Consider the following 27,678-nt stretch of genomic DNA (forward strand, 5'->3'; position numbering starts at 1 on the left):
TCCACCTTCTTGGGCCTGCGTCACTCGCCTCTGCCTAGTTTCTGTTTACGTCCCTGCCTTATGCTTTTTTCATATACTTATAGGCATCTGTATATTTTCTTTGGAGAAATGTCTATTCAAGTCCTTTGCTTATTAAAAAATTTTTTTTTGTTGTTGTTGTAGTTAAGTTGTAAGAGTTCCTTATATATTCTGGATGTCAACCCTTTATCAGATATGTGATTTTCAAATATCTTCTCCCATACCATGGGTTGCCTTTTCACACTTTTCGATAGTGTTCTTTGATGCACAAAAGCTTTAAATTTGGATGTAGTCCAATTTATCTACTTTCTTTTTGTTGTCTGTACTTTTGATGTCATATCTAAGAAATCATTGCAAAATCTAATATAATGAAGTTTCCCCCTATATCTTCTTCTATGAGTTTTATAGTTTTAGCTCTTATGTTTAAGTCTTTGGTCCATTTTGAGTTAAATTTTGTATGTGATGTAAGGTAAGGGTCCAACTTCATTCCTTTGCATTTGGGTATCCAGTTTTCCCAGCACCATTTGTTGAAAAGATTGTCCTTTCCTCATTGAATAGTCTTGACACCCACATTGAAAATCATTTGACCATATATGTGAGTGTTTATTTCTGGGCTCTGTATTCTATTCCATTGGTCTATATGTCTGTATTTATGCCAGTACCATACTGTTTTGATTACTATAGCTTTGCTGTAAATTTTGAAATAGGAAGTGTGAGGCCTTCAACTTTGTTCTTTTTCAAGAGTTTTGGCTATTTGGGGTACCTTGAAACTCCCAATGAATTTTAGAATGGATGTTCTATTTCTGCAAAAAAATGTCATTGGGATTTTGATAGGGATTACATTGAATGTGTAGATCACTTTAGATAGTATTGACATTTTAATAAATCTTCCAGTCCATGAACAAAAGATGTCTTTCCATTTGCTGGTCCTAAGCCAGACTTAGGTTGTTCATGATCAAGGCAGACAATTGGTAATACCTGTCTTCAGCCACTACTGATGAAACCTCCCTTGAGTAAAGCTCTATGACACAAGTGGCATGATATTTGGTTTGCTTCAGAATAATCTACTATGGGTGTGGGAGGGAATAATTGGGGCGGGGGGTGTGTGGCGATAGCGATGAAACAAGAGCGACCGTTGTTCAAGTCAGGGAATGAATTCATGGGGATTCATTAGAATTTCTCTCAATTTTTGTCTATGCCTGATAGTTTCCAACACAGCACTAAGAAGAACCTGGCTATATCATGCAGCATCCTGAGGAGGTCTCAACTGGTTATTTGCTAGGCCGCTGGGGCATATTTGAAATAATTTTTTAAAAGAGAAGTTTTGTGATTGTTCACAGACACATCTATGCTTCACCTCCAACTGAAGATGGTTTCACCTCCAAGAAGTCAAGTTCTGTCTTTTTTTTTTAACAGATTGATTAATTAAATTCAATTAATTTATTTATTTGGCTGTGCCACGCGTCTTGTGGGATCTTAGTTCCCCAACCAGGGATTGAACCCTGGCCCTCGGCAGTGAAAGCGCAGAGTCCTAACCACTGGGCCACCAGGGAAGCCCCCAAGTTCTCAGTCTTTTTAACACATGCTGTGCTCTTATGTCAGTTCTTCAGAGTTAATATTGTTCTTCAGGTACTACTCACAGAGTTTACCCTCTCAACTTCAACTCTAACGACAATGGCGTATGAGACAACAATTATATATATATATATATATATATATATATATATATATATATATATATAATTTGTAACAGTTCAAGACTCACAAACAGTTATGAAAATAGTGCAGAGAGTTCCTGTGTATCCTTCAGCTACCCTCCGCCAATGATAATACCTTGTGTAACCACAGTACCTGAGGTGGTGATATTTGAACGACCCAGTCCACAGCTGTGGAATGTTTCAGTTCATTAGGGTTTCTAAGCTTTATTCCTGAAGGTAAACCACCAGAAAACAATATACTTGAACTATGTTGGCTTAATTTTCCACAATAATACCTTATACTCTTGCTTTTTATTGACTGTCCAGATAAGAAATGGACACCTGAAGAATGTTTTTTTATTGTCTGAAAACCTACCGTTAAAGACTGTCAATTACGTTGTTCAATATCCCTTTTTTCTTTCTTTTTTTTTTTTTTTTGCGGTATGCGGGCCTCTCACTGTTGTGGCCTCTCCCGTGGAGGAGCACAGGCTCTGGACGCGCAGGCCCAGCAGCCATGGCTCATGGGCCCAACCGCTCCGCGGCATGTGGGATCCTCCCAGACCGGGGCACGAACCCGCGTCCCCTGCACCGGCAGGCGGACTCCCAACCACTGCGCCACCAGGGAAGCCCCCAATATCCCTTTTATAAGGCTCCATGTATTTAGTTTCTCACAGAACTTAGTACCAGGGAAAGGTTTGTTCCTCCAGAAAAAAACTTCCTTTCCATATGAGAGCTATGTAAACCATCATATTTTTTCCCTTTTTGTCTTGGCTATCAGAAATTCAGAGGAATTTTATAACTGCAATAACTAACTCATTTAATATTTTTAATGTAATTCTTTCCCCTCTCCCTTTAAATTGTCTCTGGTCCTTATTTTTGCCTTTATTTTCATCGTACAGGCCCACAATCCTTGATCCACAATTGTAAAATGCAAAAACCTTTAAAAATGGAAAGCATTTTTAAATTCATGAAGTTTAGTGCGAATATTCATATATTTCACTACAGAAATACTAATGTGTTTGATTTCAGGGCACTGCCCCAGGCAGTACATATAGTATGTTCTTCCTAAGATCTGAAAGATTCTGAATTCTGAAACCTTTGCTAACCCCAAGAATTCTGGATTTGCGAGTGTTTGAATGTGGTAGGGTCCTCACAAATCCTTTGAAGAGCAGGCGCGTGGCATGCAGAGGTGCCCAGGAGGCCATGGGGTGGATGTGAGCTGATACAGGAGGAAACTCAGGAGAGGCAGCTTTGAAAGCCACAAGGAGACCTGCTCGCGGCTGCCATTGGTCCCTCGATCCCAGTGCCCATCTTTCTTGACCACTGGTGACATTACCTGTCTCTGGAACGTCTTGTGGTTGAATTTTCTTGGTCAGTTTCAGGGCTGCTTCAAGGTCATAGACTTGGGAGCGGGTGAACTTCAGCTCTCTGCGGAGCTCATTAATCTCCTTGATCAGGGAGACATTTTCCTATAGAGAAGGAGGAGGAGAGAGTGAGTGTAGATGGATAAATGGTCAGTGGGCACAGGACCTGCTCTGGCCTCTGGGGCTAAGGGTGTGGGGAAGAGTCAGGGTTGGTCCTGGACCCAGATTGCGTCTCTGGTGCCTCTACTGTGGCATGAGTCTTTATCCTGGCTCATGGATCAACCTCTTGAGGTACCAGCTGACTTACCTTCAGGTGGACTCTGGCAAAGTTAGCTACAGGCAGTGTGCGCCATTCCTATCCATCCAGGCTCTTCCCATCCGTAGCAACAACAATGCTTTTCTAAGCACTTTTCATGAACTTAATGCATTGAAGTTTCATAATAACCCTATGCATAGATTCTATTACAACCACAGTTTTAAAGTAGAGAAAACTGAGGCACAGACAGGTGATGTAACTTACCCAAATTACATAGATAGCAAGTGGCAGAGCCAGGATTCTGACCCAGTCTGGCTCCAGAGCTCTGAGCTCTTAAGTACTGTGCTACACTTTGGTTTTTTTCCATTCATTTGTTGAACCTACATTTATGTGGTATCTGCTGCATCCCCCGGATGCAGACAGAAATAAGACATGGTTTCTGCTCTCAGCAGCATACAGTTTACTGAGGAATAAAGAAAAGTAAATGGATAATTAACATTCGCTACATCCACTGGAAGTTCACTTCTCTCGTTAGTGTTTGATAAATATTCATCCATCCAATATTTATTGAGTACTTATTATGTGCCAGGCACTGTGCTGATCCTGAGGTGTATATATAGAGAAAGTAAGACTTGGCCTCTGTCCTTGAGGAGTTTAGGGTTTAGTGAGGGGTCTGGGCACACTTTAGTGAGGTGGCCACCTTGCTGGGATGGAGGAGTGGGACACAGAGGAAAGGCACTTAGCTCTGCCCGAATGACCAGGGTGGATTCCTAGGCACTGACCCCTGGGCTGAGGCTTGACAGAGTTAGCAAGGAGAGGGTAAAGGGTGTCCCAGATAACTGGAATGGCAGGAGAAAGGCACAGAATGACACGGCAGGTGTGTGGGGTGACCTGCAGCAGTTCTGTGTCACGGGAATATGAGGTGAGAGGAGTAGAGAGGCATGCAGGGCAGAGCCGGCTGCAGGCCAGGTGGAGGGGCTCTGCGCTCTGGGACCAAGCAGTCTCTTCTCTCTTGCCTTGCCTTCCTTTGCACACTCAGCACAGGAGCCCCAGTGGAGCGTCCCTCTCACCATGGACCGCTCTGCTCTTGGAGCCCACGGCCTCAGTACTCAGCACGTCTGCCACAGCACCTCTCATAGGACTGTGCAGGAATCGCCTGAGGATCCTGTTTAAATGTGGCTTCTGACTCAGCAGGTCTGGAGCTGCTCCTGAGATTCTGCATTTCTAACCAGGTCCCAGGAGATGCTGCTGTGGGTAGTAGCAAGGCCCTCAAGGGTCTGAGTACCAACAAAGGCAAACACTGACCAAATCTACATAAGACGAACCTGTGCCGGAAACAAACTGTGCTTCCCCTTGAGACACTGGCTCTGGAGTGGTGAGTGTGGAGTCTGAGCCCAGAGGACAGGGTGATCCCAAGCACTGCTGTCAGCGAGCAGGACAAGGCTTCTCTGTCATGGGAATGTGAACTGCAGACACCCCGATAATCCTTCCCTCCAGAGCCCTTTTTAATTAGGCAGATCAGATCTACCTTCAGATTTTCAGTATTTCACTTAATTTCACTCTTCCTCATTAAAAAAAAATGTTCTCCGGATGAAATGCCCAATTATTACCAGTCCCTCATTGGATGAAATGCCCAATTATTACCAGTCCCTCATCCGCAGGCTCGGCTTTGTGCCTGTTTTTCTATAAAGTCAGCAGGTTTTCTCCTTCTGATTTCTTACCCTTTTAACCAGTCCAGGCCTTGGTGATGCACAGCCCACATTTTCTTTCCAGATGCTCTGTTTCCTCCCCCTGGAATTTCTCCATGCTGACTTTATATCATGACATAATCACTTAAGTGCGTATTTATTGGATTCTAAGACCTTGGACTCTGCCTGGCCTGTAAGAGGTGCTCAATAAATATTTGTGGAAGGGATAAGCAAATGAATAACTAGCACAGTGGATACCAAGTTGAATAAGATGAATCCTGTAAACCAGCAAATTACAAACCAGGGGGTAAATGTTGAGCAGGGGAGACCAGACAGAAGGGAGTCTTAGGAGAGCCACAGGGAACTCCTGGGCACACCAGCCCACTCAGGGGCTCTCTCCACTCCTCCTCTTAGCTGGCATCGCTTAGCTTCACTTCCCCTGCTTCATTCAAGAAAATAATCGTAATCAGAATAAAGATTAGAGACTGAAAGTGCCATTTCCCCAGTTCTCTCCAAAACTTCTTCCTGGTCAACCTCCATTCATTTTGTCACTCAATCCTGTCGGCTTTGTGTCCGAACTGAATCTCATGTTCATTCATAACCAGCTCTCAGCATCTTTCACCTCTACTACTGTAATGGCCCCACGTGGAGCCCCCGCCATTCTCTCCACCCTGACAGCCCTGTCACCGTGACTGGGACTTCAGGCTCCTGGTACCTTTTGATATGCATGTTTCTGACGCCACTGCCAGCCCTGGACACCTTCACGAGGCTGGTCACCTAAGACAGGTCTCCAGAACACGACTCAGGCCTCACTAGAGTGTGATTGAGGCCCAGGACTCAATGCAGCCCGATTCCTCTGCTCCGTTGGTTCATTCATAAAACAGAAAGTCCATTAGGTGCTTATTGTGCCAGACGTGGGCAGCCAGCTTGGATCCAGTGCAGAGAGATGCCCCGCAGGGCGGTCACGTGAGGAAGCCTCCCTGTGGAGCCTGGGGGAGGGGCGGTGCAGGGAAGAGTGTTTCAGGCCCGAGCCAAGAGGGAGCCAGCAGGGTCTGAGCCGCCAAATGCTTGATGACGATGATAAGAACAAGATAACAACTCCAAGGGTGGCCTGGATTCCTGTACTGTGTCAGACACTCTGCATACACAACCTCGTTTAATCCCTACAACCACCTCAGCAGGAAGGTATTATGGGATTCAGCTGCCTATGAGGAAGCCGAGGCTGTGCATGGGTGGCAGAGCTGGGATTCGAACCTGGTGGCGTCCGCCCCCAGGTGCCTTGATGCCTCTGACTGCTGCCTCCCAGACTCCACTCTCACCTCTGCTGTACGTCACCTCCGTCAACAGCTCACATGGTATGGAGGCCGAGGGAGCCCCTGAAATGTACAAGTGGGGTGCCTTAAGAGGGCTTTCTGGGGTGGTCCGTGTTCTGAGGAGTCCAGAGGCCACACTGAGGTCGACTGTAAGCGCCTTGGGTAGTTTTGTGAAGTCAAAACGTGAACGCAGCAGCTTTGCTGAGCTTTTCTGTTCTTGATCCCCCCTTGGTCAGAACGGCCTACAAAGGCCCCTCTGATCCTCCAGACCCCCAGCCAGCTCCTCTGCAGGGAAGATCTGACCTGGGTCCATCGAGCGCCAGGACCTGGGGCATGTGAGAGAGGCTGGCTCGGGGATACTAAGGTCTGTTTATATAGAAAGGCTTCTGAACAAAGAGGTTACGCCAAGCTGTCCAGCACTGTCTTTGGTTGAGGGGCAATGCCAGAGAGCCTCACACGGGAACCCGCTGACAGAACTTCAGACTCCGAGGGAGAAGGGCGCAGAAAGGAAATGCGTAGAGCACCCCCTGCTGGCCTACCTTGAGTTGACACCTTTAAGAATACAGCAGGGTCTGGTTAGTGTGGAAAAAGCAGGCAACGGATTTATTCCGAAAACTTGGGAGCCCCAATCAGTGGCGTCTTTCCGGAGCCCACAGTTGGTGGGATGGCCATCTGCCTAACTGCACAAATGAACCATTTCTCCACTCCTCTTTCAGCCTTCCTCTCACATCTAACCACCCACTTCTATTCATCACCTCTACTCTGAAACATCTTCTGACATCACAGCTTTCCCCTCCCAAGGCCTGTCATCTCCCTTTAACATGGGAGTCATCTTCGAAAGGGTTTTCCTGCCACTTGCCTTTCCCCACTGGTCTTTCCCCCCTGCCCACTGAAGTAACCTTTCCGAAACAGATAACACCCCTACCTACATAAGAAACCTTAGGGGGCACCAGCTTATAAAATAAACTTCATGCTTCTTGTGTGACACGGAAAGCCCTTTCAACGTGACCCTAAGCTACCTACCGTTGCAAAGGGCCCTTCCTCCTTGCCCCCATGCTCTGCAATAAAGTTACGTCGGGGGATTTCTGGGTCCCCAAACACCCCACAGGCCTCTCTCTTCTCTGACTGTTCTCAGGTTGTGTCCTCGGCCTGGAAGGCTCTTCCCCCATTGCTCCCTGACCCCCTCTACTCACCCTTCAAGGCCCAGCTCAAGTGCCATGCCCCCTAGCTGAAGCCCCCCTCTCCGGTGAGCTTACCACCCTGGATGCGCTGCACGGAGCAGTGCTTATCTGTGTCTGGCTCAAGTTCCCTAGGTGAGCTCCCTGAGAGTAGGCAAGCCATCACATCAATCTGGGAATCCTCCACGGCCAGCTCGCAGCTTGGCATGTAAGAAGCCCGCAAAATACGCGTCCTGAATGAATAAAGTACGTGTCCTAGATGTTTGTATTCCATTGCAACTCTTATTTTAGTATCGGCAGTCATGCTGGAGAATGAATGAGGAGGCCCCGTGCTCCTATCTGAACATATAAATGAGACAGTGACCTCATTTCCTGTGTTTTCTAACAAGTTTCTCTCAGATGCCACGTCTGCCCCAGCCTTCCTCAGCCTTTTGAGACTTAAGTGTCAGGGCTTTGGTACCTGCAGATGCAGCTTCTTACAAACGCATACCAAAGCAATGGGCACCCGGGCCACCAGCTGGGGGGCCTGGGATCAGCTGTACTGTCCCGTCTTCTGTGCCTCAAGCCCATGGGCACTCCCAGTCTGTGCTGTGATGGCCTTTCAGGCTCTCCTACTAGATTTTGCCTTGGTTCTTTTTTTTTTTTTTTTAAATTTTATTTATTTATTTTTGGCTGCATTGGGTCTTCGTTTCTGTGCGAGGGCTTTCTCTAGTTGCGGCGAGCGGGGGCCACTCTTCATCGCGGTGCGTGGGCCTCTCACTGTCGCGGCCTCTCTTGTTGCAGAGCACAAGCTCCAGACGCACAGGCTCAGTAGTTGTGGCTCACGGGCCTAGTTGCTCCACGGCACGTGGGATCTTCCCAGACCAGGGCTCGAACCCGTGTCCCCTGCATTAGTAGGCAGATTCTCAACCACTGCGCCACCAGGGAAGCCCTGCCTTGGTTCCTGAGTAAGTCTTTTGCTCGGAAGAAGGGAAGGAAAATAGCATTTTTGGAGCACCTTTTCTGTACAGGGCCAGTGGCCAATGCTTGACGTTAGTTAGCTCACTCAATCCTTGCAGTAACTGGCTGAGGTTGATGTTTTCTTCCTCTCTTACAGATAGGAAGGCAGCTCCTGGAGAAGTTCAGGACCCGCCCCCGCCCCTCCCCCAGCAAGACTGGCCAGCAGGAGGGTAAACTGGGTCTGTACAAAGACAGGGCTGTGTTCTTTTCTCCAGGCCCGCCACCTTGCCTGTCCCTTAAGACCAAAGAAGGAAACAACTTTTATCATCCAGAACAGTAGTTTTGAAAGTTTTTCTTTTTTTAAGTCTTCCAAACAAAATCTTACACAGAGCCCACCGCAGTAAGCAAGGAGTGTCCCTGGTTGAGCAGGTGCTGGGGACCCAGAGCCCTGCGTCCTGACCCCCCTCTGGCCCCCTGCAGGTGCCTGTGGCGCTTCTGTGCATCCACAGGGCTCCGCAGCGCACAGGTTTACAATGCTGCTTGAGCAAACGCTCTCCGGGCTTCTCCCTGTTGATGGCTCCCTCTGCCAGCCACCAGGGAGTGGTAGCGTTGGGCAGAAGCCCTGCTTGGGTCTCCTCTGCTCCCGCTACCCCAACTCTCACCCTGGCCCAGCAGGAGTGGGCATGTGGCCCCTGGGGAAGGGGGGAGCAAACGAGGCCCTTCTGCCTGTCCTGAGCAGCCTCATGCTGACGCTTACACCCTCACCTAGGCTGTGGGCTTTACTCTCTTTCCTTTTCCTTCTTCTCCTAGGATTGACGTTTGCTTTGGGAGTCTGGTTGTCATGGAGAGAGGGGCCCAGCCCTTGGAGGACCCCTCAGGCCTGTGCCCTGGTGGCAAGTCACAGATGAGAGCTCAGCAATGTCGCCAGTTGACAACCACTCCTACAGTCTCCCTGGTCCCCCTGCCCCGCAGGCTGCACTGCAGCGCCCCCGGGGACTCTCCATGCTCGGAGCACTCGAGACCCTTAGCAATGGCTCTGTGTATCAGCTGCTGGTGCCTAAGGGTCCCAGCAATGGAATCTACTCCTATCTCTGGGCCTCTGACTGCTTTCATGGCTCAGGAGCTGGGCAGTGGGCTGCTTAATGGTGTGGGCTGCTTTTAAGCAGGGGCTGGTTGTAAGGTGGCATGAGACCTGCCGTGCCTGGGGCTGGCCTGAATTGCAGTGTGCTCTGCCCAGCTGTGTTCGGAACTGATTTGTTTCAATCCAACTGCAGCCCATCCCCATTCCAGCATTTTAATTACAGCATTCAAGAAATAGGAACATAAAAAGCTACATGCCTTATAAATGTGATTCTGATGTTCTCTTTTGATATTAATTCACATTAACTGCCTCAGGTGAGACCGATACCCGAAGAGAAATTGGCAGCAGAATCCTGCATGGCAGTCCGATAGCGTGTGTAAGTGGAGGTGGCAGTAATGGGGTTAGGCTCTCTGAACGGCCCTAGGAAGAGTCCGGGGAGGTGGGCATGGAGAGCTCATTAAAGCGAGGGGAGGCCAACACTTAGGGTGGGTGTGGTCGGCTCTGGACCCGAGAGATAAGAGTAGGGACCTGAGGCACCAGAAAAGCCGGAGGAGGTGGGAGGAGATGGGCATGTTCCCAGGAGAGAACTTGGCCAGCAGGGACCATGTGATAACAGGTAGCAGAATAAAAAGCAGCAAAACAAAGTAAGGTGAAACAAGAGCTGGAAACAGAAAAGAGGAGAAGGAAGAGAGTAACTGGGAGAGCTAAAGTCACGTGGCCAAAGTCCAGAGGGGTGGAAAAATTCAATCTGATTCTACCAACGTTATGAGGTGCTCTGTGCCAGGGGGTGAGGGTGTAGCCAAGTCCTGGCCCAAGGAGAGGAGTGAGGCAGGATGCAGGAGTGCTTTGGATAAAGATGGGAGTAGAAAAAAGAAACGGGTGGCTGGTGAAGTGAGATGGGGCAGAAATGAACGAATCTTGGAGGGGCAGGAGTGGGCATGGAAGTGCCTAGAAAACCTCCTTGGCGGGGCTCTGGGCCATGGTCACCGCCAGGATGAGCTCTGGGGGGGTCAGAGGAGACAGGTCAAAGAAGGAGCTTTGGAGAAAGCTAGTGGGTCCCTTGGACATTTGGGGAACCCTGAGGACAGTGGTCTTGGAGGGGCCCTTGACAGGCTCTCTTGTCTCTGACGGCCCAGCCTCGAGGGAGCTGAGGGGCGCGTGCAGGTACCTGCATGATGCGGACGTAATCCGCGCGGTGCAGCTCACTCTCCTTGACCACCTTCTTCTTGAGGGTGGCCAGGCTCCTCTCCAGGTGCTCCCGCTGACGGCTGTACTCCTGCTGCAGGTCCGAGTTCAGCCCTGTGATCTCCACCTGATGGGGCAGGAGGAGCTCACCGTGAGGGAGGGGAGAGCCTGGAGGGCAGGGGAGGGCGGAAAGGGAGGCAGAGCTCACCATGTCTGCCCGCTGCACGTACTTCTCAAAGAGAGCGCGGAACTTCTCCTTCAGCTGCCGGGGTTCTTGGATGTACGCCACACAGTTGTGAAGGTCCGTCTTAAACTGTTTGACCAGCGCCTCCAAGTTCCGCTCCTGCAAGCAGAGGCATTTACTTCTAGCCCTATAGGGACTCTCCAGGGTCAGGGGCTGCAGCCTTGTGACTGCTTAAAGGGACAAGAGACACCTCATCTAGGACTTCACCGTTGACCACCAGGGGCCACACAGGGCCCAGAGGCCTAGATGGGCACCTCGCCCAGAGGGAGAGGCCCTAAAACTCCTGTGTCCCTGGCCTGAACAGTTGCATTTTTAGGAGGCAGCACACACTGATTCCTTTATTGGCTCTAGATTCCTTCCAGGACCACAGGCCTTAAAAGGCTAAAAGAGGTGCAAGTGGTCACCTACTCCTTTCGGAGCCAAGATGCAGAGCATCGATTCTCTCTTGCAGACCCCTGTGCCAGGGCTTCCCTGCCCCTTTGTTAGCTCACCCAGTGTTTCTCCTTCCTGAGGGCTGCTGTGAGTGGGTAGGGAAGATAATGACAAAATTGAGCAGACTGGTTCATCTGCAAACTTGGGCTACGTCCTCCCTCTTCCATCATGCTTTCTCAGATACCCATCTTCCCCTACCCCTGACCTAGAGAGACTCTCCTTTTTCTTCACTCTCACAGCTCTTTATTCACGTTCCATAATGTTCAGCCTTGGCTGGCTGCTAATTACTATGCACATGCCACAGATCACCTGTCAACCTCTTCAGTTTGTGAAGGGCAGGATCTGTATCCGTTCACGTTGATAGCTCTGCAGCTTCTAGTATTACCCAGTACAGAGTCAATCCTTAATGTGAGGGGTGGAAAAATTCAATCTGATTCTACCGACATTACGAGGTGCTCTGTGCCAGGGGGTGAGGGTGCAGCCAAGTCCTGGCCCAGGACCAGAAGACTGGGTTCCCAGCCCTGGCTCTGTATGTGCTCACTAGCTGTGGGTGCTGGGTGAGGTTTCTAACTTCCTAATCTCTCTGACCTTGCTTTCCTTGTTTATTACATAGAGAGACCAGAATAGGCGATTTCTGAGGTCCTCTTAGCTCAGTATTGTTTTGGCAGCCAAGGCTTTAACCACCGACTACAGATGATCTCTCTGAACAGGTTCCTTCCCAGGCCACACAAGCCAATGTTGTGAGCATTCCTATAACACTGGCTTCCCAGCTCCTTGATCACTATACTCAAAGTCATTTTATAGTCTCAGATGGATTCAGTTAAGTAAATTTACATGAGCCTGAAATAGGGCAGGGCTGTGAACAAGTAAAGAATGCGAGTTAAAATGGGTGTATCTTAACTACGGGCTGGCTCTGTCTCTTGAAAGCCAGCTGCCCGTTGCAGACAGGCGCCAGCTCCTGAATCCAAGAGCTGCCGGACTCTGAAAATCCTCACACCTTTTGTCTCTCTCTGTGCATCTCCTGATCAGTAGCTCTTAATTTCTGCCACAATTCTGTGATGTTCAGCTCCAGCTGTGTGTTCTGCTTATGGAAACGCTCCAGTTCAGTTTCCATCTACAGACAACAGGGGAAAAAGAGTCAAGAATAAGAAAGTAAGCCAAGGAAGACATGCAGATGGCCAATGGGCACATGAAAAATGTTCAACATCACTAATTATTAGGGAAAGGGAAATCAAAACCACAGTGAGATATCACCTCCTGCCTGTTAGAATGGCTATTATCAAAAAGGCAAGAAATAATAAGGGTTAGAGAAGATGTGGAGAAAAGGGAATTCTTGTGCACTGTTGGTTGGAATGTAAATTGGTGCAGCCACTATGGAGAACAGTACGGAGAGTCCTCAAAAAATTAAGAATAGCTGTATAACAGAGGATCCAGCTATCCCACTTCTGGGTATTTATCCAAAGAATGCAAAAACACTAATTTGAAAAGATATATGCACCCCTATGTTTATCGCAACATTATTTACAATAGCCAAGATATGGAAGCAACCTAAGTGCCCATCAGTGGAGGAATGGATAAAGAAACTTTGGTACATACACACACACACACACACACACACACACACAAATGGAATACTATTCAGCCATAAAAAAGAATGAAATCTTGCCATTTGCAACAATATGGATGGGTCCCTTTAGGGTATTATGCTAAGTGAAATAAGCCCAACAGAGAAACACAAATACTGTATGATTTCATTCACCTTTGGGATATAAAAGACATGGAAGGAACTTAAATGTCCATCGACAGATGATGGATAAAGATATGGTACATATATGCAATGGAATATTACTCAGCCATAAAAGAGAATGAAATAATGCCATTTGCAGCAACATCGATGGACCTAGAGATTATCATATTAAGTGAAGTAAGTCAGATAAAGACAAATATCATGATATTGCTTATATGTGGAATCTAAAAAAAATGATACAAATGAACTTATTTACAAAACAGAAATAAGACTCAGAGACATAGAAAACAAACTTATGGTTACCAAAGGGGATAGAGGGGGTGGAGTGGGGGGAGATAAATTAGGAGTTTGGGATTAACATCTACACACTACTATATATAAAAGAGGTAAATAAGGATAGACAGGAACTATATTCAATATCTTATAATAACCTATAATGGAAAATAAACTGAAAGTTATATGTATAACTGAATCACTTTGCTGTACACTTGAAACTAACACAACATTGTAAATTAACTGTACTTCAATTAGAAAAACAACAAAAAACAAACAAAATAAATGAACAAACCAAACAAACCAAGCACATAGATACAGAGAACAGAGTAGTGGCTACCAGAGGGAAAAGGGCAGGGCAAGGGCAACATGGGTAAAGGGGAGCAACTGTACGGCGACGGACGGAAACTGTACACGCTGTAGTACATATGGAAGTAGAAGTATAATGCTGTTGGGTGGGAGGGAGGGAGACGCAAGAGGGAAGAGATATGGGAACATATGTATATGTATAACTGATTCACTTTGTTATGAAGCAGAAACTAACACACCACTGTAAAGCAATTATACTCCAATAAAGTAGTAAATAAATAAATAAAAGAACAACAACAACAACAAAAGAAATAGAATGCTGCACACATGAAACTTACATAACATCATAAACCAGTGGTACCTCAATGAAGAAAGTCAGAGAATGAAAATTATATTTGAGAACTGAAGTCTTTCAGTGGGAATGTTTCCCCTGCTACCAGGGCACTTCCCTTCTAGTTCCCACACTGGAAGGAACCTTTCTTCTTACGCCTCGCTGTCCCCAAAGCTCCCCACCCCTTGGCTGATAATGTTAACCCAGATCATGTGTTTCTATAGCCCGGCTATGAATTTTTTGCCCTTAGTTTCCCTGTTCCTTCCTTCTTTTCTTGAATTCCTTATAAATTGACTGGAACCTGGAACCTGAGGCAAGTTTCTGCAGAAAAGCAGCTTCCTTGTCCTACTTTGTGAAGTTGTATGAGTGAATCTTGACCCTCTGGGGCCACAAATCATCAGGGCCGACCCTCAAGCAGAAAGTTTTGAGGGACCAGCATGTAGGTGTCCCCAGTCTAAGGCATAAAACAGAAAAGAGGAGGCTGAGAAGGAATCTTTGCCTCATCATTCTGTTGAAAAGGTCTGAAAAATACAACTTCAGAGGGCCTCATCTTCAAAAGAAAAAAAAAAAAAGAAGCTACCCATGAGCTTCTGACTCTTATTCATTGTTACATGGGTATCAACCAAGGACAGGTGAGTAACAATCAGAGCTTCTGATTAGAATGAGATCAGCTGTAGGTGAGCTCGTCTTTGATTTAACTCCTGCCAAAAGCAAAGGAGTGCAGTCTGACTGACATGCCAGATCTGGTGGATCTGGTGGATGGAGAGGTTTGCTGACTATTTTGAGGGGGATGGGGAGTTCACGGGGTTTTTTCCTGGCTGGATGGAGTAGCCCCTCTAGCTTAACGCAGGCCCTTCGGCCAGATTTCAAGGCTCCCGGCCAGCTTCTCGGGTACCAGGAGGCCCTAGGGAGCCGCATCCTGGACAGGAAGGGGCAGCGTTTGGAAGAATGTTAGCCTAATTACAGGAAGCATTTTGTACGAACAGAGTAGCCCTTTGACCCAACGCCTGGCATAAAAGCGGCTCTCAATAAATATTCATATGAATAACATATGAATAAATGAATGCATCGCAGGTATAGAAGGCCAAGGGAAGCAAGACTGAGGGAAGGGAGGAGAGCCTGAAACAACCTGCCTCTGGAAGAATGATAAGATAAACATGCAATGTTGGCAGAGCTATGTGGAGCCGCCTGGTAGAGGACACAGAGCAAGTGTGGATGTTTACACAGCTAACAAAGAATGTATCCCTTAGAAAGGACTGGCAGGCTGTCACAGGCATAGGGATACAGACCTGACTGAGAGGCAGTTTTCTTCAAGAAGCCCCGGGTCTAGAGGGATTAGAGGGAAGTAAATGAGAAGTTCACGTGCAGTAGGATCAACACCATCAGCAGTCAGGGCGGAAAGGGCCCTGTGTGTGCACAGTGCAGCTGAGGGGTGGCACCTAGGGAAGGGACGCTCCGTCGGGTTTTGTAGGAGGCATAGGGTTTAAGGACAAGTTGGGAAGGAGAATCTCAGGCAGAGAGAACAGCCATGCACAGAAAGGACCAGAGGCATGGGCAGCCAGGCACATCTCTGCAGGCTGCAAGTGGTCCAGCCACCCCTGGACCTTGGAGGGGTGCGTGTGAGGAAGTGGGAGAGGACCTAGAGAGGTCAGCTGAGCTGGGTCACGCAGGAGCCTGGGGCTGAGGCTGGAATGGTGTGAAGCTCGGACTTTACCCTGCCCAGAAGTTTAAATAGGTCAGAAGCTTGGCCCTTATCCTGAAAGTTCAGGGAGCCACTGACAGGTCTTACCCAAGGAGTGGCATGATCTGATCTGCACCTTAGGAGGCCTGATGCAGAGGCTGTACCGGAGAGAGTAAGACTGGAGCCAGGTAGCCTGGTCAGGAGGCTGCCGCTGTGGCCCAGGTGAGATGCTGGTGCCCTAGACCAAGGAAACGGCCGCTGCAAGAGAGAAAGGGGCTTCTCCAAGGCCTGGGTGCCTGCAGCTGGCTGTGCCTCTTTCTCTACAATCTTAAAGTCAGCAATGACCGGATTAGGTTGGAAAGGAAGTGATATGAGCAAAGCGTCAAACCATGCCGAGAGTAAAAAGAATCTATTTCATAGAAAGATTGACATAGAAATATGTCAACTTTGAGTAGTTGGCTGGTCAGCCAGGAGACTAGCCAGTGAATGGGAACAAGCATCCTTTTCCTGGAGTGGAAATTCCATCTACTCGTCCAGGTGGTACTCATCACATTCAGAGATTCTTAGTGGGGAGCGGGGGCTGGGGAGAGGCATCTTGACCCCCGCCCCACCAGGGGACATGTGGCCACATCTAGAGACATTTTTGGTTGCATATCTGGGGGAGGGGGAGGACAACCCCCTGGGGGAGGACTGTCTCTACCTCTAGTGGGTAGAGACCAGGGGTGCTGCTAAATATCTCACAATGTGCAGGACTGCCCCCCGACAACAAGGAATTATCCACCCCAAAGCGCCAATAGTGCCGAGGTGGAGAAAACCTGCACTAGATGAAGAAATAACAGAGTGTGAAGTAAAATGATGAGGTTCTGGAAACTCCTGCCCTAGGAAGGAGACAGTCACGTTTCATCAAAGAGAAGCTGCAAGAGTGTCTGTGAGGGGAGGCACTCGAGTCGGGGAAGTTTTCTGTTTTCAGGCACAGATGTCTCAGTCCTACAAAGGAGCCAAGGGCTTGCAGCTTCCTTCTTGCAGGGAAAGGAACTTCACAGGAGGTCCACAGCAGGTGGGCCTAATGTGTCTGACCCACAGAGGGAAGCCACCAGGTCACAGGCCCCTGGGGAAGGAACTGGGCCCAGACATCAGCCCTGGCAGCAACTGGCACCTGGGGTGGGGCAGGAGGGGTCCCTGTTTCCCAAGGGGGTGGCCTATTCCCTGCTGAAGATCAAAGCCGTGGTTGGTCCAGTTACTGAAGGGAACGTGAATAATCTCTCAGGTGTGTTGCAGTGGAAGGCAACCAACCCAACCTTAAGTGCAGTTGACAAATATGTCAGATGAAGTGGGAGAAGTGGGGCTGTGACTGCCAGGGGCCTGCGGTGCATCCGCTTTCCAGGCAGGTAGGGCCCCTGCTCTTTCTCATCTTCTCAGGCTGCCATTCTTGGGCCCTGAGGTCACTCAAGAATGGCAGGAGGGCCAGAGGAGGCAGCTCTGTGGTCAGCTGGGAACATCCTTCCTTATCCCAGAGGCCAGGGAGAAAGTCATCGTCACAGGACATATCCTCTCTGGATGTCCCAGCCCTGGACTGATCCCACCACGTGGCCTCTTTTCTGGGCCTCCTGGAGAAAAGGCTTTGCTTTTCTCCACGATAGCCCTTGTGGAGCCAATTCTAGTTGGGCCATCGGTACACCCTGCTACCCTTTTAGCTTTGCTTTTCTCCACGATAGCCCTTGTGGAGCCAATTCTAGTTGGGCCATCGGTACACTCTGCTACCCTTTTAGCTTTGCTCAGCACAGTTAGAGAAGATGGAGGGGGAGTAGGAGGCTGTTTTGGATAGGGTGGCAGGGAAGACCTCCTTGGAGAGGTGACACATGAGCTGAGACGTGAAAGACGCAAAGAAGCCAGTCGTGTGAAGATCTGAGAGCCTTCTGGGCGGGGGGAGCAGCGCAGCAAAGGTGCTTGTCCTTGGAACTGTCAGAAAGCCTGCAGGCTGGAGCCGGGGAAGGAGCCTGGAGATATGGCTAGAGAGGCTGGTTGAGGTGGGATCACGCAGGGCCTCTGTAAGGAGTCTGGGCTTCATTCTAGGTGGGAGGAGATACCACTGGGGGTTTGCTGTGGTCTCTATGTGGAGACCAGACTGGAGGCTGGAGTCAGGACCAGAAGAGAGATGATGTAGGCTTGGACTGGAGTGATGGCAGCAGAGGGCAAGGAGGGTTGGATCTGAGATATCGTTTGGAAATGGATCAGATAGGCATTGGTGACTTGGATATAGGAGTTAAGAGAAGGGAAGAACCGAGATGGCTTCCACACTTCTACGTTAAGCACCTGGGTGGATCGTGGTGCCACTGACTGAGAAACGGGGAAACTGGACGAGGGGGAGGTCAGGACCACGCTCGTTTAGATGAACCGTGGACCCCACTGTCAGCTGCTCACTGCCCAGTGTGGGGAGGCTGACAGGTAAACACGTCATAAGGAAATGCCCTGCGTACTGGGCAGAGGGGCCGAAGGGGAACACTTGTACCCCACTGGGCTCTCAGAAGCCCTCGTCCCTTGCTTCTGATCTCTCTCCTCTCTGCGTCCCTCCTGTTTGCTTCCCAGAACACACTCTTAATTTTGCCACTCTCCTGCTCAAGAGCCTTTGATGACTTCCTACACTCCTTATCAGATGAAGTCCAAACACCATGGCCTTGCATAGGGCCCCCACCAGCATGTTTAGCCTGAGAAAAAAGTGTTGAATCCGGAGGGGTGTACTTTCTGGTGGACAGGCTGGTGGCTGAGTACACATCGCCCCCTGGTGGCTGAAGGCCCAGCAACCGTGGTCCAAATAGGTCCAAAGCCCACCCCAAGGCCCCGGGGGAAGCCAAATCCCAAAGCACTTTGCTTTTGCACCACCGAACCCCCGTTGGGCCTTCCCCGTGGCTTCTTCTGCGGAGTGGATGCTGCCCACACCTTGGGAGCAGGGAGGGGCTGTGAGGAGAGCTTCCTTTCTTTTTTCTTTTCTTTTAAAAAAATTTTTGTTTTGCTGTGCTGAACGGCATACGGGATCTCAGTTCCCTGACCAAGGATCAAACCCACAGCCCCTGCAGTGGAAGCATGGGAGTCTTAGCCACTGGACAGCCAGGGAAGTCCCAGGAGAGCTTTCTTTCATTCCCTCCTGGCCAGCCAGGAGTGGTTGGGAAGGAGGCCCGGGGCCCAGATGGCGTCTCACCTTTTGGATCTGCCCCTTCATCGCCTTGGTCTCGCTCTCTCGAGGCTCTATCTGCTTCTTCAGCGCCTTTATCTTGTAGTCAAGCACAAACTTGAATTTCTCTAGTTCTTGATTTTTCGTTTTCAGATCATAGATTCGCTTCTCCTGTGCATGAGAGGAGAGAGAAGTTGAGAGAGCTACCAGGAGGCCCCGGTACGGGATCCCTTTAGGCGAAGTGCACAAATCCTGTGACCTCCTGATTGAGGAGGCCACAGACTGCTCCCCTTGCTGGGGACACAAAGGCCGGATCCCCCACCAGAGGGAACCATTGACTTCTTGGCTTCCGTGCCAGGACTACATTCATTCACTCACCCATTCAGACATAGGTTTTGGTCAACTGTGTTTTCCAAAGCTCACCTGGGCAGCATCTCCTGTCGTACATGCTCTTCTACAAGAGAAGAGCGTGCTTCTTATGCTTCTCCATCAGGAGGTGGTGTCTAATTCCCTCCCCTTGCATCTGGCTGGACTTATGGTTTGCTTGTATCCAACGAATGAAACTCAAGTGATGCTGCATAGCTTCCCAGGCTAGCTTGGAAAAGGCCGAGCAGATTCCACCTGGTTCTCTTGGAACACGTGCTCTGGGAGGCCATCTGCTATGTGAAAAGTCCTCCTACACTGAGACCTCCAGGCTGGAGAGCATGTTTGGTGCTCTGTCAACAGTCCCAGCTAAGCTCAGCCTCCCAGCCATGCTGGTCAAGGGGCTGGACATGGGGATGAAGAAGCCACCTTGGAGGCTGGTCTTCCAGCCCCCTGCTGCGGGAGTCACCCAACTGAGGCCCCACTAGGACCCAGACATCGGGGACACAGACAAGCCATCCCGTTGTACCCTGTCCAAATTCCAGACCCACAAAATCTGCAAGCATAATAAAACAGTTGTTTTCCACCACTACGTTTTGGGGTAATTTGTTGCAAGGCAATTGTAGTTGGAATGTAGGTCTATCCATTACCACACATTTACTGCACAAAGATCTTTTGCCAAGGTCGGAGATTCCAAATAGAAATATGCCACAGTCCCTACCCTTACAGAGAAACACACTAGCTGGGAAAGCAGATGTGTCAACAAATGTAAACCTACACTGTGACAGGTATTGTGGAAGAGGGAGGCACATGGAAGGCGTGGTGTGTATTGAGGGTGCTGAGAACAACTTGTGTGAGTCAGGGTGGTGGTTCATGGGGACAGTGAGAGGTGAGCCTGGAGGGGAGGAGGGGAGAGAGGCAAGGGTCTTCCATGTTGGGTTAAAGAGTTGAGAATTTATCCCGGAGGCCAGGAGTTGGTAAGCTATAGCACTCGGGCCAAATCTGACCTGCCGCCTGTTCTCATAAAGTTTTTTTTTTTATACTTAAAAAAAAATTATTTATTTTCGCTACGTTGGGTCTTTGTTGCTGCACGCAGGCTGTTCTCTAGTTGCAGCGAGCAGGGGCTACTCTTCGTTGTGGTGGGCGGGCTTCTCATTGCGGTGGCTTCTCTTGTTGCGGAGCACAGGCTCTAGGTGCGCGGGCTTCAGTAGTTGTGGCACGCGGGCTCAGTAGTTGTGGCTCATGGGCTCTAGAGCGCAGGCTCAGTAGTTGTGGCGCAGGGGCTTAGTTGCTCCACGGCATGTGGGATCTTCCCGGCCCAGGCCTTGAATCCGTGTCCCCTGCATTGGCAGGCAGATTCTTAACCACTGCACCACTAGGGAAGCCCATGTTTTCATAAAGTTTGATGGGAATGTAGCCAAGCCCATTCATCGATGTCTTGTTTATGGCTGATTTTATGCTACTGCGGCAGAACTGAGCAACTGTGGCAGAGACCACACTGCTTGAAAATATTTACTCCCTTGCCCTTTATAGAAAAAAAAATTTTGCTGCCCCTTGCCACAGGCAGGTGGGACGTGTGAAAGAATTTTAAGTGGAAGAGTGACAATAATTACAGAGTGTGGTGGCAGGGAGCCCGGATGGGAAGTGGGAAGGAAGGCCCGTTAGACCCGTTAGGAGGCTGGTGCAATTTTCTAGAGGTCTTAACCTCTTTCTTGTCAAAAACCCACTTTGAGTTGGGGGGAGCAGTAAATTGGGAGATTGGGGTTGACATAAACACACTACTATATATAAAATAGATAACTAATAAGGACCTACTGTATAGCACAGGGAACTCCACTCAATACTCTGTAGTGACCTATATGGGAAAAGAATCTAAAAAAGAGTGGATATAGGTATATGTATAAGTGATTCACTTTGCTGTACACCTGAAACTAATACAGCTTTGTAAACTAACTCTACTCCAATAAAATTTAAATTAAAAAAAAAAACCCTGTGAGAATCTGTGGAGAGCTTTGACTCCTCCCTAAAAAATGCCCAGATACAAATGCAAACGCTCACTTGCAGAAATGATATGTGCGCTGTCTCATTTCATCCTTATCAGAGCCCCTGAGGGCCACATCCACAGGTGGGGAAACAAGGCTTGGATTAGTTGCCTGAGGTCCTGTGGCCAATTGCAGAGGCTGCCCTGGAACCTAGCTCACTAGGCTGGAACCTGCGTTCTCAACCACCCAGCAGTTGTGTCCAACTAAGGGAGCAATGGCAGAGGGACTGGAGAGGAGGGTGCGGAGCCTGGATTTGCCCAGGAGGAGGATATGAGATTTTGGATACGGAGGTGGTGTGCCTCACAAAATGTGATGTGTTTCTTTTAGTGTTTTGTGAGAAAGCCATCCAGAAAAATGATACCACTTTCTGGGGTATCCAGTGGTTACAGGGCCAACCACGGGGGAGTTCCTCTCTGACCAGGGGGACCACATGGGCGATGGGGTGAGTGAGTCCATGGGATGGTCACCCTGGGATGCCTGGCGCAGTGGCGAGCAGGGTCCTGGCAGTCAGCACTCAGGTTGTTACCCCAAGTCCGTCACCTATGAACTGTACGAGCCTGGGCAAGACACTCACCCCTCGGAACCAGTTTCCTGAGCTATACAACTGGGTGGCTCATGGTCCCTGGGGTTGTTGGGGGAATTGAATGGTATGTGTTTACAGCGGTTAGCCCAGTGCCAAGCACACAGTAGGCACTTCACACCACCCCCATCAAGTTCAATAAATGGGTTCCAGGAAGGCAGGGACCCTGTCTCTTGAGCTGTGTCCCCATTGCCTGGGTCCGTCTAGGCGGGAGTTGAGGCGGGACACAGGATGTACCTTTACCTTATCCTGAATCGTCTCGTCTCTTTCCTGGATCTCCTGCTTGAGACCCAGGATGTCCTTCTCCAGGGACTTGATGACTCCTTGCAGCTTCACCTGCTCTCCCTTCAGAATCTCAGTGTCGTTGGTTCGCTCTTCAATCTCTTTCTGCAGGTTGCTGAACTAGAGGAACAAACAGCAATGACAGAGACCACCAGAGCCTGTGAACTCATCTCCATTCCTCCTGACTGCCTGTAGACTTTAAGAGCTCCCCATCAGAATTTGGGACAGTCAGGAACTTCCCAGGGGACAATTCTGTCCGACAAGATCCAGTCCCATCCCCTTATGTGAAGAAGGGCTGTCTGCCTTAAGAGGCTCCAGAGAGACCAGTTCCCCCAGCAGATCCAGAGTCTTCCATGACCACACTGACCCTGAAAGGCTGAGATCCATGCCCCATCGAGGTTGCAGAGGTTGGGCCCTAAATGATGAGCCATCTTAGTCATGTCCAAGAAGGGGAGATGTGATTGTCCCCTGGATTGACTAGTAGTGTGATTTCTAATAGGAAAGAACATGAGCTTGCTTTGAACTTGGCTTCTCTTAGGCTAAACGTTTCAGGGCAACTGGCAATTCTATAAGGATCTACGAATTGAATGCCTCCTCACTCAGCCATCAGTGACTACAAACATCTCCCCTGCCTTATAACCTAAGCATCCTATACTCCCAATCTTTCTCCCGCCCACAGAGTCTGAACAGGAGCACCCCTGAATCCCTGCACTGAGAGCCTGAGGACACCTCCAGGTGAAAACTTTATCTATCTCACCTCCAAAGACTGCATTTCCACTTTAAATATTGAGCTCTGAAAACTCTAAATCCCACTTGCCAATAAATGAAAGCCCAGGGCGTCCACCAGTGTCATGGTGAACCTCACCGTCCCTGCAAACAGGAAAGAGGAGGGGGAGCTCCGATGGTTACCCCGTCAGACGATGTGGTAAGGATCTGTCTGCCTGTCTGGGCAGGGGGAACCCTCACACCAGCCAGTGCTGTTTTCCTAACCCGCTTGCTGGAGATGAGGACATTCAGATGGGATCTTGCCAGGTCATCCCGGGGCAGAGCCGCCATCAGCCGGCTCCGTGTCCGTCTACCCACCCCATGCTTTCTCTGTAGTGAGGCCCTGGTCTGCCCCCAGGCCTCTCGGGAACAGCCTGGTACCTTCTTCCTCATGATGCCCGTTTCTCCTTTGAGCCGCAGGTTTGACTCCTTTTCATCCCGAAGCTTCTTCTCATACTTGGTTTTGATATCTTGGATCTCACGGTCTTCATCTTCTTCAATCTGCTTCTTGGTCTCTTCAAACTCGCGCAGCTGCTGCCTGACATCTTCCTGTGCCTGGCTCGGAGAGAGGGAGAGTGTGTGCCCAGGGAAGAGGGGACACGCGGCACCCTTGTGCTCAGAGGGCCTGGGACGAGGTGAACATACAAGGCCTATCATGGGGATGGGAGACCGAGTGTTAGTACAGTAGTGGAAACCAAGGCCATGGGTCCCTGGACCCTTCCACTTTCTTTCTGTCCTTCTGTTTGTCTCCCTTTCCCTACCAGATCAGGCCTTGGGCTCTATCACTTCAACCACTGTCCCACCAACATCCCCCAACCCTGTTCCACCTCTGGTCTTCTTCACACTGACACCAGCCCCCTTCTATCTTTCCCTCACTAAACTTGTGACGCTTGTAACTTTATATTTATTTGTGGAATTACTTGATTGTCTCTCCCATTACATGTAAGCTCCTCGAGGGCAAAAACCCAGTCTGTCACGCCCACCAGGAGTTCCCAGTGTACAACGCACACTGACACACAGTAGGGACTCAATAAATATCTGAATGAATGAGTGAAGCTTTAATTCCACCCTCCCCCTCCTTAATCCAACCAATCCCGTCCTTTTCACCTCTTGAATCCATCCACTTTATGCCTCTGCCACTGCCCAGGCCCCTGTCATCTCTTGCCTGGACTGTTGTCAGCCTCCTAGCCGGCCTCCTGCCTCTGGTCATGCTTCCCTCCAGTCGGATCTCATTCTCTAGTCGAGGGGAGCTTTCTAAACCACACACCTGGTCATGCCAACCCCCACTTGCAAGCCTTCTCTGGCTCACCCTTGTCCTCATGGTAGAGTTCAGACTCTTGAAATGGGTCCACAGGCTCTCAGGAGGCAGTTCCAGTGCATCTCCCTGGCCTCAGCCATCACTCCCACCCCAGGCTCTCTCCAGCGTGAACTAACGTCAGTTCCCGCAGTGTGCATGGTCCTCAGCTGCTGAGCCTGGATACCCGCTGTCCCTCTGACTCCAGCATCTTCCCATGGCTCTCTCCTATTCTTCCTCCGGCTCTCGGTTCAGCTACATTTCCCGTGTGAATACTGTACGTCCCCATCACTTTACCTTATATTGTAAATGCCTGTTTGACACAGAGGCTCCTTGACGGCAGGGCCACATCTCCACCCACTGCAGTGAACACCCAGCACATATCTGGTACATGTCGGTGCTGAACGAGGAAAAGCCTAGAGCCCAGATGCTGGGAAAACGAGCTCTGCCTGGTGGAGTTTGGGGAGTGACTGGGGCAGGGCTCCTCCTTGCTCACTGCTGCCCAGGGGTGGACATTTAGATCACGGTAGAGTCAATGGCTTTCTTCTCACACTGACCCTGGTATTCTCCCAGGCTGCACGTACCATCCCTGGACTGAGTGTTTTGGAGGTTGAGTGAGACAAGGTGGTTTTAAAACTGGGCTCAGTGGCCTCCTGAGAAAGGCTTCTCTTTGCCCATCACGTCACCAGACCCTTGCTGGACAGAAGCCTGGCCAGGGCGGCTCCGACTGCAGCCTAGAGGGGCCCGCAAGCCCCTGCTCTTGGTCTGGGAGATGTTGCTAAAAAGTAGAAGCAGCCCAGCCGGTAGTAAGATGGCACTCGGGACGAATCTCCCTTGGAAGGTTCTGAGTTGAAATCTTACTGACTCAAAAGAAGAAAAGCCTTGTCATCACTGTGGGAGGAAGGCTGGCCTCTCTCCCCTCTGGGAGGATCGACCCATTCACCCTAAAATCAGAGCCCTGCAAACCACGATGTTGCTGTGTAAGCCACATGGGTGAAAGGGGCCCGGGGGTCCTGAGAACGCAGAGGAGGGATGCTTAGCCCTGTGGGAGGGAAGGGTTAGGGAGGAATCGTCAAGGAGTTAGCTCTTGTCCTGGGTCCCTGAGGGGGCAAACAGTGCCTAGATGAAGAGGCATCATCCTGAGCAGGGGCTCAGAGGTTGTGCAGGAAAATCCCAGAGGCTCCACATCACTGGACAGGGGCAGCTGGAAATGGGGCTGGGGAGGTGGGCAGGGCAGCGAAGGAACATTCCTCACGCCGTGGAACTGGAAGCAGGCCGGGCTCAGGTGCGGGTGGAATCTCTTAGCTCCCCCTCTGCTATCAGAGCTCAGCCTCTGCCAGGTCTGCGGGACCTCCACCCTCTACTTCTCATCACCTATATATCCCCCGCTGCCTGGTCACCCTCCCTGTTCACCGAAGACTTCTGGATGTCAACTCACCGTCTTCCCTGCCATCACCAGGCTGGTTACAGAGGATCCTAGAACGTCTCCTGGTGCTTTGCTCCTTATCTTCCCGCACCCACTCTCAGGTCCACCCCCTGGAATGGTGCCGCCTCTGAAGTCTTAAAATACCGGCCCTGCTCTCTGAGCACAGGTGACTTCTCTGTTGGATCCCAGGTGCACCATCCCAGCTCTCAACCTCATCACGTCCCCTCGCCTGGTCGTGATTCCTCCACTGACTCTTGGTGCCTTGCTGACCCTCTCTGGTCCGGACCCCATGGCAGGTCACCAGCCAACCTTTATTTTCACCACCCAGAGAAGCCCCAGCTCCGGCTCAGGGCGGCTCCAGGCCTTCCTCTCTCACACACCTATTTGCTGAGCCCTGCTGTGGAATAGCGCACGGCCTGCTGGGTGGACGCCGCCAGAATTCGCCTCTCAGACCTCAGCTGCGCCTTCAGCTACAGACCTGCCCGCCCCCTTCTTAGTCACTCCCTTCCTCATTCCCTTCAAAAATCACTCCACACTTTCGTGACTCTCCTGCCCTCTCACTGTCAGCGACAACGTCTGCCAGAATTTCGTGCCAAAAAGGACACCATCTGGCCTCTCTCATTTTTCCCTTCATCTTGGGAAACGAGATATTTTGGCAACCCAACTGCTTGAATAGTCTATGACTTTGCCCTGCCTGTATGTTCTTAACCTCCTGCATTTCCCAGTCTCCTGGTTAATTCCAGCTTCCAAGCCTCCTGGATCTCAGTAGCTCCTGCCAGCCTTTCCAGACCTTGCAGGCCAGGGTGGGTGCTGTGTCTGCATTCCCCACTGTCCCGTCTACACCTTGATGAATATCAGCCTGTGTGACCGCCTTTCTCACCCACTGAGAACCTGGCCCCATGTTTCACTTCGCTTCACCACCCAGCACTCAGGCTGGTAAACCAATAAGACACAGTGTGTGTTTGTTGAGTCAGCGCAGGAATGATTTCACTAGCTTACAATGTCTTGCAAGACATAAGAAGTTACGAAGGGGTTTCAGGCAACCACCTTTCCCATGGTTCAGGTCCCTGTTCCTCTCCAGTTCTAGAGGCTTCTTCTAGAAAGCTCTCCCCAGTGCTTAAGGCTCGAAGGTACAGTTAGGAGAGAACAATAGTTATGAACTTAGTCTATCCAAGGAACTTTAGTTTCAAAAGCTGAGCACCTCCCAGCTCAGGGAGTCCCTTGGCCGCCAGGGAAACAAACATATAAACAGCACAAAACAAGGCCAAACGAAACACACTCGGAAAGGAAGGTGGGGAAGGAAATGGAGGTCAAGCGAGGCTTCCCACAGCTCTCTGGGCTGTTCCCAGGCCAGGCCTGCAGGATGGCACCGTGACAGGGAGGCACAGCTCTGCTTCCTGCGAGTACCTCTTCCAGGAGGGTGATTTTCTCCTGCAGTTTGGCCTCGTAAAACTCAGTCAGCTCCTCCAGGGCCTGGCTCTTGGTCTCATCGTTATCCCGAAGCTGTTTCTCATACTCTTCCTGCATCCTCTGGGACTTGAGCTGCAACTCCTGGTACTTCTCATATTCTAGAAGCAACTTTTGGTTGTTGCAACATTCTGGAGAGAAGCAAGGAAGGTTATTTCAGGAGGGACAGTAGCATCAGCCTCAGGGACACCCAGGGGAGCCTTGGGTGCTTTTCCAGCCTTGGGCCCCCTTCCAGCACCAGCTAGAGCTCCTGCCTCCACAGGCGAGATACAAATGCACACCTGTCTTCCTCACGGGCCCCCCACGCCATCGTTTTGTCTGGCAGCCCGATTTCCTCCCTTCACCATCTAGGCGGAAAGGTTTCCAGGAAAGTGCAGAGGGGTATTTGTGGGTTCAGGGCCAAGAAGAATGCCCTGAGTGTGCAAAATGGGTACTAGTACCCCCATTTTATGGGACAGTAAACTGAGGCTTGGTGAGCTTAGGTGATTCCCTAGAGCACCCAGCAAGTCCAGGTGAATATGGGACCCAAGGCAGCCTATCAGGCTCCAAACCCA

At 50.0% G+C, this 27,678-nt stretch overlaps 1 protein-coding gene across 1 annotated transcript in view; it reads right to left on the reverse strand.

Moving 5' to 3' along the window:
* Positions 1-27,678, reverse strand: part of CFAP57 (cilia and flagella associated protein 57) — a gene marked incomplete at both ends in the record, with an annotated part of 76,980 nt that overhangs the window by 3,174 nt on the left and 46,128 nt on the right. The window contains 8 exons of the mRNA XM_082834377.1: positions 3,052-3,184; positions 10,703-10,846; positions 10,928-11,062; positions 12,393-12,509; positions 18,933-19,076; positions 22,134-22,292; positions 23,319-23,492; positions 27,065-27,255. Of these exons, the coding sequence (XP_082690503.1) occupies positions 3,052-3,184; positions 10,703-10,846; positions 10,928-11,062; positions 12,393-12,509; positions 18,933-19,076; positions 22,134-22,292; positions 23,319-23,492; positions 27,065-27,255 (1,197 nt within the window). The remainder of the gene's footprint in view (positions 1-3,051; positions 3,185-10,702; positions 10,847-10,927; positions 11,063-12,392; positions 12,510-18,932; positions 19,077-22,133; positions 22,293-23,318; positions 23,493-27,064; positions 27,256-27,678) is intronic.

Source organism: Leucopleurus acutus, assembly GCF_964270905.1.
Source record: "Leucopleurus acutus genome assembly, chromosome: 2".
NCBI classification, from domain to species: domain Eukaryota; kingdom Metazoa; phylum Chordata; class Mammalia; order Artiodactyla; family Delphinidae; genus Leucopleurus; species Leucopleurus acutus.